The sequence below is a fragment of the Triticum aestivum genome, chromosome 2B, assembly GCF_018294505.1.
Source record: "Triticum aestivum cultivar Chinese Spring chromosome 2B, IWGSC CS RefSeq v2.1, whole genome shotgun sequence".
Classification (NCBI taxonomy): Eukaryota; Viridiplantae; Streptophyta; class Magnoliopsida; order Poales; family Poaceae; genus Triticum; species Triticum aestivum.
Genome location: NC_057798.1, coordinates 192,456,771 through 192,467,660, shown reverse-complemented (window position 1 = coordinate 192,467,660; position 10,890 = coordinate 192,456,771). Strand labels below are relative to the sequence as shown.

General features: G+C 47.8%; 2 protein-coding genes across 5 annotated transcripts; one reads left to right on the top strand and one right to left on the bottom strand.

Moving 5' to 3' along the window:
• Positions 1-231: 231 nt before the first annotated feature.
• LOC123044295 (PLASMODESMATA CALLOSE-BINDING PROTEIN 3) lies at positions 232-3,028 on the top strand. Its single transcript, XM_044467000.1, has 4 exons — positions 232-489; positions 1,502-1,735; positions 2,401-2,434; positions 2,574-3,028. Exons 1-4 carry the CDS (start codon positions 429-431, stop codon positions 2,860-2,862), a joined length of 618 nt encoding a protein of 205 aa, XP_044322935.1. The 5' UTR covers positions 232-428; the 3' UTR covers positions 2,863-3,028.
• A 2,719-nt stretch (positions 3,029-5,747) lies between these two features.
• LOC123041021 (uncharacterized) lies at positions 5,748-7,839 on the bottom strand. 4 transcript variants are annotated; one of them, XM_044463719.1, is made up of 4 exons: positions 7,691-7,839; positions 7,367-7,592; positions 6,712-6,767; positions 5,748-5,941 (listed from the first exon to the last, which is right to left on the bottom strand). In XM_044463719.1, exons 1-4 carry the CDS (start codon positions 7,747-7,749, stop codon positions 5,893-5,895), a joined length of 390 nt encoding a protein of 129 aa, XP_044319654.1. In that variant the 5' UTR covers positions 7,750-7,839; the 3' UTR covers positions 5,748-5,892. The 4 variants fall into 4 exon arrangements, with proteins under 4 accessions (XP_044319654.1, XP_044319655.1, XP_044319656.1 ...); XM_044463720.1 differs by having other exon boundaries at positions 6,720-6,767; positions 7,691-7,764; XM_044463721.1 differs by lacking the exon at positions 6,712-6,767 and having other exon boundaries at positions 7,691-7,764.
• Between the last annotated feature and the right edge of the window lie 3,051 nt (positions 7,840-10,890).

The following is a 10,890-nucleotide window of genomic DNA, read 5'->3' as shown; positions in this document are numbered from 1 at the left end:
TGTACTTTTTAGGTTTTAGGCAATAATAAACCTCGTATGTACTCTTTCTCTAAAACTAAACAGCCCGACCCATACTATTCTTTTTACCGAGCCCTACGCATTTCGCGGTGGGCAGGCGAAGGCAGGCAGGCAAAACTGCGAAAGGGAGCAAAGGTGGTGGGTTCGGCTCAGTCTCCCACAGGCCACAGGTCTGCGACCGTTGATACAAAAAGGATTACTACTACAAAACACCTAAATAAAACTCCGCACGCTCCCGTGGCAGGTCAAAAACCCACGCGCACCCGGCGCATCGCACACCGAAGCACACTCCCGCACCCCCGTTGCCACTCTCCGCTCCCCTCCTCCCATCTCCTGCTCGAGGCACAGCCCCTTCTTCCGCCGGAACTCTCCACAGCGCTCTCCTCTGCTCCGGCCTTCTCCAGCTCGCCATGGAGGCGCCGCTGCTGGTGGCCGCGCTGCTGCTCCTGTCCTCGACCCTCGTCGTCTCCGGTGAGCCGCCCGCAGCTCCGGTCTTTCTCTAGCATTTCTCCCCTCTTTCTTGGATTTTTCCCGGGCCAGCAGTCTATAATAAGCAAAGACTCCTTGTCTATTTTGTTTGGGAAGTTTGACATCTGGAGCCGTCGGTGCTTCTCTTCAGCTTCTTCGGTGCCTGTCTAGAGCCACTGCACTTCTGTTCTTCATATTTTTTTTTCTCCAGCAGAATGGTGTAGCACTGATGATGATTCTTGTTATAATGTTCATCAGTGGCTATTATGCTTGAAAGATCAAAAGATCTGCTCATCTTCTTTTTTTTGCAAGAGTCCAGCCTTTGCATTTATGCTCAACTTTGGCTATGATTTCTCACCTTTTTGCTAGATTCCCTTCTCCCACTTCCATGCCTAGGGAGGAGATGGTAGACCGCCAGCCACATGCCTAGCTCCTGTTCTTCTTCCATCTTCACGGAATTTTTTCTAGATGTGCCATATATTCCCAGGTCCATTTTCCAAAAGTAAATAAAAGCATTCACAACCTTTATCAGGAGCATATATTCCGTTCTTTCTTTCTTTGCTGTCAGCAAGGTGCCAATGGAAAGCATTCACAACCTTTATCAGGAGCATATATTCCGTTCTTTCTTTCTTTGCTGTCAGCAAGGTGCCAATGGAAAGCATTCACAACCTTTATCAGGAGCATATATTCCGTTCTTTCTTTCTTTGCTGTCAGCAAGGTGCCAATGGAAAGCATTCACAACCTTTATCAGGAGCATATATTCCGTTCTTTCTTTCTTTGCTGTCAGCAAGGTGCCAATGGAAAAAACGGCCTTCTCGCCCATCCTTTCTGTTCTTATCTCCGTGCTGCTTTTGTCACATTCCTTTGCCATAATTTCAAGAGAAGAAACTGACGGAAACGCACCAGCTTTCCTGGAAACGCCTGTGTTTAATTGCTAGTACTCCTCCCAGCCATTTGACCTCTGGCTGGCGCGCTCCGCTGATAACTGATCTTGGCTGCTGGTGCTGCTTGGCAGATTTCTGCGTGTGCAGGTCGGAGCAGCCGCAGGCGGCGCTGCAGAAGACCATCGACTACGCGTGCGGGGCGGGGGCGGACTGCAATTCGATCCACGAGCAGGGGCCGTGCTACAACCCCAACAACGTCGTCGCGCACTGCTCCTGGGCGGCCAACAGCTACTTCCAGAAGAAGAGGGCCATGGGCGCCACCTGCGACTTCGGCGGCACCGCCCTCATCATCTCCACCGACCCAAGTAAGGGATTCATTGGCTCCTCGCGTATATTTGCCCACCGTTTAGATTTTGCTCCTGCATTCCGGTTCAAGAATTCACTGTCTGACTGTCGTTGAGCAACTGCCACTGCATGCGTGGACTGTGCAATGGTCTTTACTGTAGAAGATCTGTCACTCTGGTCTATATTACTGTACTAGTCAGTGTCACATTTCAGTTGAGTGACGAGGCTCCTCTGACGTACTGCAGGGCGCAGTTGGGCCACTGACAGGTGGGCCCGAAAGCAAGTTGGCCCACCTGTCAGTGACCCAACTGCGCCCTGCAGTACGTCAGGGGGGCAAGAAAAGGAAATTGCCAGGCAAGTACTCCCTCCATACTTGCAAAAACTTCTTGTATTTTGGTACAGAGGCAGTAGTTACTAGTGTGTTTATCAAAGCTTTACTAGTGCTTATGAGTAAAACTGTCGTGTCTATTTCTCTAAACGTTCTGCAAATAGTTTTAAAAACTCCTATAATTTTAAATTTTGGATACTTAAGTGCTACTGATGTATATACTTTCAGCCAAAGATATTTGAATATTATAATCAGCCAACGGTACTTAATTGTGTGTCAAGTAGATCCTTAAGTGCTATTTCTATTTGGATTCTTGAGTTTCTTATATAATTGTATCATGGTCTTGCTCACATGCAGGTTCTTCAGGCTGCTCCTACCCCTCAAGCGCAAGGTACTACATTGTTACTTCTTCATTTGAATTAACTACTACTCCAATACCAACCGATTGGGGTTTCATATGCTGCATTTTTAGAACCAGCATAGTCGTCGAATCAGGATTGCTAACCACAGTTTCTTTCTTCATCACACAGTGCTGCTGGAACATCAACGACTCCGACCGGGACTGGGACTGGGATCGGAGGCACAACAGGGGGAACTGGAGGCACCTTCACGCCCGGTGCCGGCACTAGCACCGGCGGCATGGGAGGAACCGGCACGGGGACGGACACCACCAGTGGGGCTACGGGCACCGGGTTTGGCGGCCTGGGTCCAACAGGCACGAGCAACATGGACACGGCAGCAGCGGGCTTGCACACAAGGTCCCGAGCCGTAGAGCCTGCCTTCCTCGCCCTGCTCCTCTTCTTCCTGGCATTCGCATGAAGCTGGATCGCTCGCTCACATTCGGCCAGGGTAGAAGAAAGAAACCGCTTTGGTAAGCTTGTCGCAGGGCTAGTCTGATCCAAGGACAAATGATGAAAAACCTGATATATCTGAAGGTGTCATCCTGTCCAAAAGAAGAAGAAGAAGAAAAACCCTGCTTCTTTCTTGTCCGGTGTCAATGGCATGCACATGGTTTGGCGAAAATCCGTAGGAGCTCTCGTCCTCGCCTGCTCACGGAATCGGTGGGCGTTCATCGGGGTTGGGAGAACAAGCGCGTGAGGTATTTTGGCACAGTGGTCTACGAATAATTTAATGTCAGGAGCAGTGGGAGTGGGATGACATTTGCATCTAGCGGGGCGACGGCCGTTAGAGGGTAGTGGCGACGTTATGCGCAGTAGTAAGGTGTACAGGAGGCACAGACGGAGGGATGACGTATCGGTGGCGGCTCATTAGCCCGCGCCCGCCGCTTAAGTACGGCACCAGCTACCCCGTCGGAGCAGATCCAAATTTAGAGAGGAAGGCAGAGTAGCGTGAGAGGAGATGGTGGACGCGAATCAAGGGGGTGACCAGGCGCCGCTGCCAATCGTGCCTTGCCCACATATGTAGCTCGGCGGGGGCGGAACGCCGATGAGCGATTCTACAAGTGCCGGGATCTGCTCTATCTCATCGTTTTTGTTGTCTTCGGAGGTGAAATACAGACGTCACGAGGGGGTTGCGATTTGTACCGGTGGCAGGAAGCGTACGCCGACCATCTGGCCTCGTTTGGCCCTGCAGCGCCACCGTTGGCGCAAATCCAGCCACAGCAGCAGGAAGCAGGATAAGGCGTGGGAGTTCAAGACATGCAGCTGCCGCACGGCGCACGGGTGCAGCACAACGGCATGGCGGAGGGCACGCAGTTCGTTGGGCGCCAGGGGACCGCCGGGGTGGACGCTGCATCTATCAATTTGGTGGCGAACCTGATCGTCGGTGTGGCCATACTTGTTTTGCTGTTGACCGATGTGGTCATGCGCGTGCTGGGGTAGGCAGTAGTCCTGATGGATGGAAGCATAGGTTAGTGGGCAAGGTTGTAATGACGTGGACGCAGAATCGTCTGTCTAGTGATGGCATATCTTTTGTAATGATGAAGGTTTAATATATGTGGTGTGCCCTCGTTCGTGCAATAAAATTTCTAATGAAAGAATGTGGCATGCTTAGTACGACTGAAAAGATATGGTTAAGTGCGAATGGTTTGGTTCAAAGCGTTGTAACAATACAAAATGATTAGAGTAATTGGTAATTAATCTAACTAGTAATCGTGCACGTGCAACGCACGTGTAACCTTAGAGAAAAAGGTTTGCGTTAAGTTTGTTCCAAACCCTGAACTTCTATGTATAGTATTATCCCAACTTGAACTTCCAATTCCTAAAATCCGAACCCTAAACCCACGTCACATTTTCCAAACGGATGGTCATACTAAACCTGGTCCACAATCGAGTTGCAGAACGCGGCTAACCACTATTGTTCCCGAGCTACCAACAATCTAACCAAAACACGGCTAACCGCTATTGTTCCCGAGCTACCAACAACCTAACCAGCCAAGGCGCGCTTCGTGCCCTTCATTGTGCCGACATGGGGAGACAAGCCAACGATAGGGGTGGTCTTCACTGCAGGAGCCAAGAACACAATGTGCAATCCCCTTTCCCTTCAAGTTCCGTAAGGCCCTAATAAACATATCTTCCATGAAGTTTCTTCACACAAAATCGAACGACAATCAACATGTATTACTCTACGAAGCACCGATACGGCCAGAACTGGTGTATCGGCGTACTGCACGCCGTCGATACTCCGATACGCAGGATACGGCTCCGATACGCGTATCCCAGGAGTATCCCGATTTTAGATTTAAAAAGAAAGAAAATAAACTCGATACGCACTGTGGAAACGGCAGGATACGGGCGGGACACGGGAAGGACGCCGCCAGCCCCAACCCCAATAAGAAGCCGATGAGCCTAATCGGGCGCCTTGACTCGCCACGCCGCCGCCTCGGCTGACTCTCTACTGGAGTCTTCTCCGCCGTCGTCGGAAGAACTGCTTGCTGTGTGCTTGGCTGCTGCTTCCTGTGTGCTTGGCTGACTACTTGTGTGCTTGGCTGATTCGCCGGCCCGAGTGATGTGTGCTTGCTGCTTGGTATTGCTTGCTTGCTGATGTGTGATGCTACTGTACTGCCTACTGCTAGGGAAGCTGCATCGTATCTACTCCAATCAATACTATGCTGCCCGTTTAGAAACAAACCCACTCTCAGTGCTTATTTGTATAGCACAACAATGCAATTTTGTATCCCTATGTGTAGCTAAACTAGTGGTTTTAGAAATTTAGCATGAAGATGTTTGATCTCATCTCACACATTCTATTATGTTTTTTTATTACATGCGATTTTATTAATTATTTATATATACTCGCCGTATCGCCGTATTGATGTTTTTAAAAATTGCCGTATCCTGTATCGTCGTATCCGTATCGCGGTATCGGTGTCACCGTATCGGTGCTTCATAGGTATTACTGAGCAAAGCCAAGAGTATCACCCAAAAAGAAAGAAAGAAAGCAATTGTTGAATTAAGAAGAATGGGTGGTGAAAACAATTCAGAAATGTAAGCATCGATTTTTTTTCTATAAACCTGTGATGCATGCAATGGCCATGTTCGTGTAAAACTATTTGTAAGGTTGTGCCATCAGTTTTTGCTTGGTGGCAAACAAAGAATAAGCCTGGTTTTATGTAAAAAAAGTAAGAATCTGCAAAAAAATAAGAAGTAGCACATTACAGAATCTATGGATCCATTCCGGCCAATATTCATGCAACCCTTCACATCTATGGATCCATGCTCAGTTAGAACAGTAACAAAATTACAGAATCTGAAACCTCACACATTATTTGCCATAGAATAAGATCTGAAAATATTACAATACAAGATTGCAATAAGCTGCATTAGCATTAGAGATATATATTTTCCGAAGAAGAGGTAAGATAACTAAAAGCTATCATACATGGTTGGTTTATGATCTACATAAAAGGAACCAATCTGTCGCAATCGTCTCTTTTGACCTGCAGCAAACACAAGCACCAGGATGAGCAGTAACAAAAACAAATCGCGAGACGCAGCAAAATGTTGATGGAGTGGAAATAAAAATCTTTGAGTACATATACTTTTTGTCTGTACATAAGTTTCATACACCAAACACTGCCCCCCACCCCCACCCCCCCCCCCCACCCCCTTTTGGTTCTACACCCACCCTTCCGCTCTGCCTCAACCAAATTGAAATCAGTAGCAGGTGTTGAGCTCGACCTGGAGCAGAGGTCAACCAACATTAACACCTGCAACTAGCATGACCAAAACCTGACCAAGCATATCTGCCTCATGCCAAAGAAACTTTGCATGCAACATGCACAGAGAGACAATGCAGTACACTCGAATGTTCTTGTCTGCCAGGTTACTCAACATATAGCCTAGAAATACAGTCACAACCACTTTGACACACTTGTCAAAAGGAACTTTCAGAGAACTGAGCATAGCAACGGAAGATCCCGCAAACAGAAATCGAAGAATAATTTAATGACTAAAGTAAATCAGGAAATTGTCAATTCCAGTCCATTGTTTCATTAGGAACATACACGCCATCGACTAATCACCTCTTGTGCACAGTCGGTGAAAAAACGACTTTCTGAGAATATATATATATATATATATATATATATATATATATATATATATATATATATATATATATATATATATATATAGTACCCCTTAGAAGGCTCAGTTTCTATATAGTACCCCTTTGTACTCAATTAAACACTAATTAGAATGATCTCACCTACGTACTTCTGTGCTCTTTCCATGATGTGCTCTGTGAAGGGTAACGGAGTCCTTCTACATGTGAATAAACTTGATGAATCAGGCTGCCTTCATCTTTTTGGTATGGTTTAGGTGATCCACTCAAATTTTCATCTAAGCACAATAAAATTGAGCCATGCATAACCCATTTTCCAATGCCTATAGCAATTGTACAGAAAATAGCTCCGCCTGAACCAACAAAAGCATCAACTATCAACGGTGCACGGGAAATCACCTTTTTTCCTTGCAACATGGATGGCGCTTCTCCCATGTATTTTCACATATATTTATATTTTTTTTAGTACAAATCAAATGACAAAGCATGTGCCATGAACGGGCTGCATAGTTCAGGCTCTTTGTTAGCTGTACGGAAGGAAACTCCCGAACAACATTCGAGAAGTGTTGATAATTTTCTGAGGCAGCAGTCTAATTTATGTGCCATGGATGAACCAAGTTTCAGAAATAGCTTCTCAGGTAGATCTGACAATGTAAATCAATTCTGAGGCAGCGGTCTAATTTATGTGCCATTGATGAACCAAATTTCAGAAATAGCTTCTCAAGTATACCTGACAATGTGAATCAAAATTCAAAGGTAGTACATGAACTAATGGAACAGAGCGGGTGACAGGATATACCTCTCTGTCCAGCCAGGTGCCTTGAGGATCGTCTTTCCCTGTTGACGGCTCTGAAGGTGGCGCTGACAGGGGCACATCATCGCAAGTACTGTTCAAATCCGCCTCCATTGTCAGCGCTCTGTCCCCAGCGTCGCCCATACTGGAATCGGACGGGGCGCAGATCAGAGCTTCAATGGCTTCGTTGGAGGGCACGCAGTTGCCGCCGGATAGATCCATCAGCGGAAACCTACAAAAGACCAGGGGAGCGCAATAGTAGGGTGTCCTGCAGGCCAGCGCCGCTGTATACTGTGATGGAGAGGGAAAAGGCACGTGAAGGGAAGATACCTGTCGACCGGATCCAACAGGAACTCGAAGCCATTGCTTTCCGCCTCCACCATCGCCATGACCGTGAGCTCGGGAGCTTGTGCGGCGGCTCAAAGGATATGTTTTGTGTTATTTTTTCGTCGCAAGCGGCGAGTTAAGGCCGAGGTCCCACTGGTGGGTCAGGGGAAGCTGGGGTTAGATTCCGTCACGACCATATGAGACGACGTTTTAGCTGTTTGGTTAAGTACCGTGTTGATATGGGTTATGTACCAATGGAACAGACAGAAGTTACCTCGGAGTTGCCGGTCGAAAGACGGGGCTGTCTCCGTATCTCACTGTTCGCTCGTACGGTGATACAGTGAGCATTACCGCTCGAGCCAACTGTCGTATACGCGTGTCCGTGCCCTATTCGCTAGCGCTACCAGGAGCAGGCGAGCCCGTGTGCTCTATCGCCACACTCCATGGTTTGGTGCCTTTTGTGTCCCTTGATCAGATCTCTTGCTCCGTAATTTGGTAGGATGGCCGTCGCTTTCATGCATGGACCCTTGTCTTCCTTCGTCTCCTCTCCTCTGTTCCTCTTGTAATGCTAGGGGAGTAGTAGTAGATTAGTTGTTCAAGGTTGGTCGGACGTCGGAATGACAATGTTGTTGGAACAAGGGCATACCAGTATGAACTTATGATCAGGTTCACTCTCAGTCTCAGTGTCATGTTCCTCTGAAATGCGCTGACACTGTCTCACTCTCGCTGTCTCTTTAGTCTGAACGCCAAGCTGGTCTACGAATCTGAGCCGTCGAACGGGGCATGTGACGCATGTCACGCCAGTCACTCTGCTTCGGATGGCTTGAATTAATCCTAGTTGTATGTAGATCGTGGTAATGGCGCAGTGGACTTTGTGGTGGCCGTTAGGTTAGGTGACGCGGCGCATCAATGCAACTCTGAAACCATGGTCCATTTCTCATGATCTCATCCATCCAGGTCAGGCGGGCTCCATCTCGCTGTCACGGCTTGTTGCCTAGCTCACCGTAGACGCCCACCAGATCTACCACAGCCTATCCGCAAAAACGCAATGAGCCTGCAGGCTTCCAGCTGCCTCCGACGGGCAGCGGAGGACGGTGGCTCCCGTACGAGAGTGTCCCCGATGCAGCTAAGCACGAGCGAACCGTGCCCATGGAGTCAGCCGGCAGAGTTCGTGCTACACTGGATCGTATGATTGTGCTGCCAATGTGGCGATGAATGATCGGGCGCATGGACCATTTGCGCCGGTGTGGACTGTACTGTGGCGCATCTCTCTTGGGCTGTTCCGTGCATGCGCACATGGCGGCTCGCGGCGAGCGGGATGGCATGATTCATCGGCGTGCGCAGGCCAGGCCAGGTCTGGCCGAGTTAAGGTGGTGGGGTAGTCATGGCTCGCAGCGGGAGCGGCGGCAGGGGTGCGAATCATGGCGTGGCGCGCGTTGCGGGCTACCTGGTACAGTGCCAGTAGGTACGCAGTAGTGCCTCTGCTCCGTCTGCGGTGTGTGCGCGGAATAGTGGAGGTCTGTCGCCAGAAGAAAACATCCAACGGAGACCCTTCACAGGGTATTTAGGCCATTTCTAACAGATCCTCTAATAAAACTTAAGGGAGTAAACGGCGGAGTAAAGTTAGTAGAGTAAAATTTTACTCCACTAATTGTGGCCGCACCTAGCCGATCCCTTAAAAGTTAGTGGAGTAAAGATAAAATTGTCTCGATTTTGTGTCCTAGCCAAACCAACTTCAAACGCTACACAATACTCCATCTGTTTCCTTTTAGTTCGCATATAAGATTTGGTCAAAGTCAAACTACACAAAGTTTGACCGAATTTATATAAAAATATATGAACATCTATAATACTAAAACTATATAGTATGAAAATACGTTTCATGGTGCATCTGATAATATTGATTTCATATTGTGAATGTTTATATTTTTTAAATAAAGTTAGTCAATCTCAACAAAGCTTGACTTTGACCAAACCTTATATGCGGACTAAAAAGAAACGGAGGGAGTACATGTCTTAAAATCATTCAAATGAAAGCACAGATAGCAATAATCGTCATAACATAAAGTTAAGTTTCATCATTGCGTTTTTCAAATTTAAACATGCAAAGTTCACCCAAAAGACATCACTTAAAACACAATGTTTGATTCAAAATCACCACAAACATAACATGTATATATATGTTGTGGATCGAGCCAATCTTTGGCATGCACCACCACCCTCTTAGCCAACCACCACTCAAACGAGGTCATCCGCAAAGAAATCAACGTTGCCCCCTCCTCGGCCACCATCACCATCACCATGACCACCATCACCACCCCCTCGGCCACCATCACCACACCCCCTCGGCCACCACCAACATTTCGAAGAGAAGCCAAGATTTCTTCACGAGTGAGCTCCCAATACTTTTGGCGGTTTCATCCATTGTGTTTGGATTCATGAACATGATAGCACACTCTTCAGCCTTCTTCGCATCACGAATCCTCTCCTCGTTGAGTGCAAGCCTATGCTCCTCGGCCTTCTACTTTCTCTCTTCGACCGCCATCTTGGTCTTCCACTTCTCATCCTTGAAGGCCTTCAGCTCATTCCACCTCACCACCTTGTCTTCTTTGTGTTCGGCCGCCAACACCTTCTTCGTCTCGATCATTTCCAGAAGTTCATCCTTGTAAGTGCCACTGAATGCATTCATCTTCTTTCTTTCTTTTGCAATCTTGTTTCCTTCTGGTCTATTGTTGGCGTCTTCATCAACCTCGTTGTCGTCCTAAATGGATATGCTCAACCTTGAGCTCTTCGAAGTGGTCTCCGCAATTCTTTGGATCCACTTTTTCATTCTTGCATAGCTCTTTGTAGCAATGATGCAAAGTGAAGGGCTTGTGGCCAAACTTGGTGTTTCGATGCTTGAATAGCTCTTGAATGTAGGGGCCATACTCCGCCACCTGCACACCACTCGGTAGAGCATGGTTCACTTGGTCGATGCAACCGGACCATCGGTTGCATTGATCATGGATGGTGCTCCAACGATGCCCAAGCGAACCTTGTGTATGGCTTGATCGCACGTCCATGGAGGAGTTGTAGAAGTCGGCGATCCTCTCCCAAAACATGGCCTTAGTTTGACCCTTCCAAGCGTTGCATCCATGGAGATGGCACACCAAGCATCGCAAAGTGCAATGTACTCCTTTTGGTTGTAGTTTTGGGTGCGGGTC

Bases quoted from the DNA above. Each gene is read 5' to 3' on its own strand.
- LOC123044295 (XM_044467000.1), top strand. From the start codon at position 429: ATGGAGGCGCCGCTGCTGGTGGCCGCGCTGCTGCTCCTGTCCTCGACC. The intron at 490-1,501 runs GTGAGCCGCCCG...GCTGCTTGGCAG, and splicing joins CTCGACCCTCGTCGTCTCCG to ATTTCTGCGTGTGCAGGTCG. The intron at 2,435-2,573 runs GTACTACATTGT...TTCATCACACAG, and splicing joins TCCTACCCCTCAAGCGCAAG to TGCTGCTGGAACATCAACGA.
- LOC123041021 (XM_044463719.1), bottom strand. From the start codon at position 7,749: ATGGCGATGGTGGAGGCGGAAAGCAATGGCTTCGAGTTCCTGTTGGAT. The intron at 7,593-7,690 runs GTATCTTCCCTT...GGTCTTTTGTAG, and splicing joins CTGTTGGATCCGGTCGACAG to GTTTCCGCTGATGGATCTAT. The intron at 5,942-6,711 runs GTGAGATCATTC...TGTTTGCTGCAG, and splicing joins AAGAGCACAGAAGTACGTAG to GTCAAAAGAGACGATTGCGA.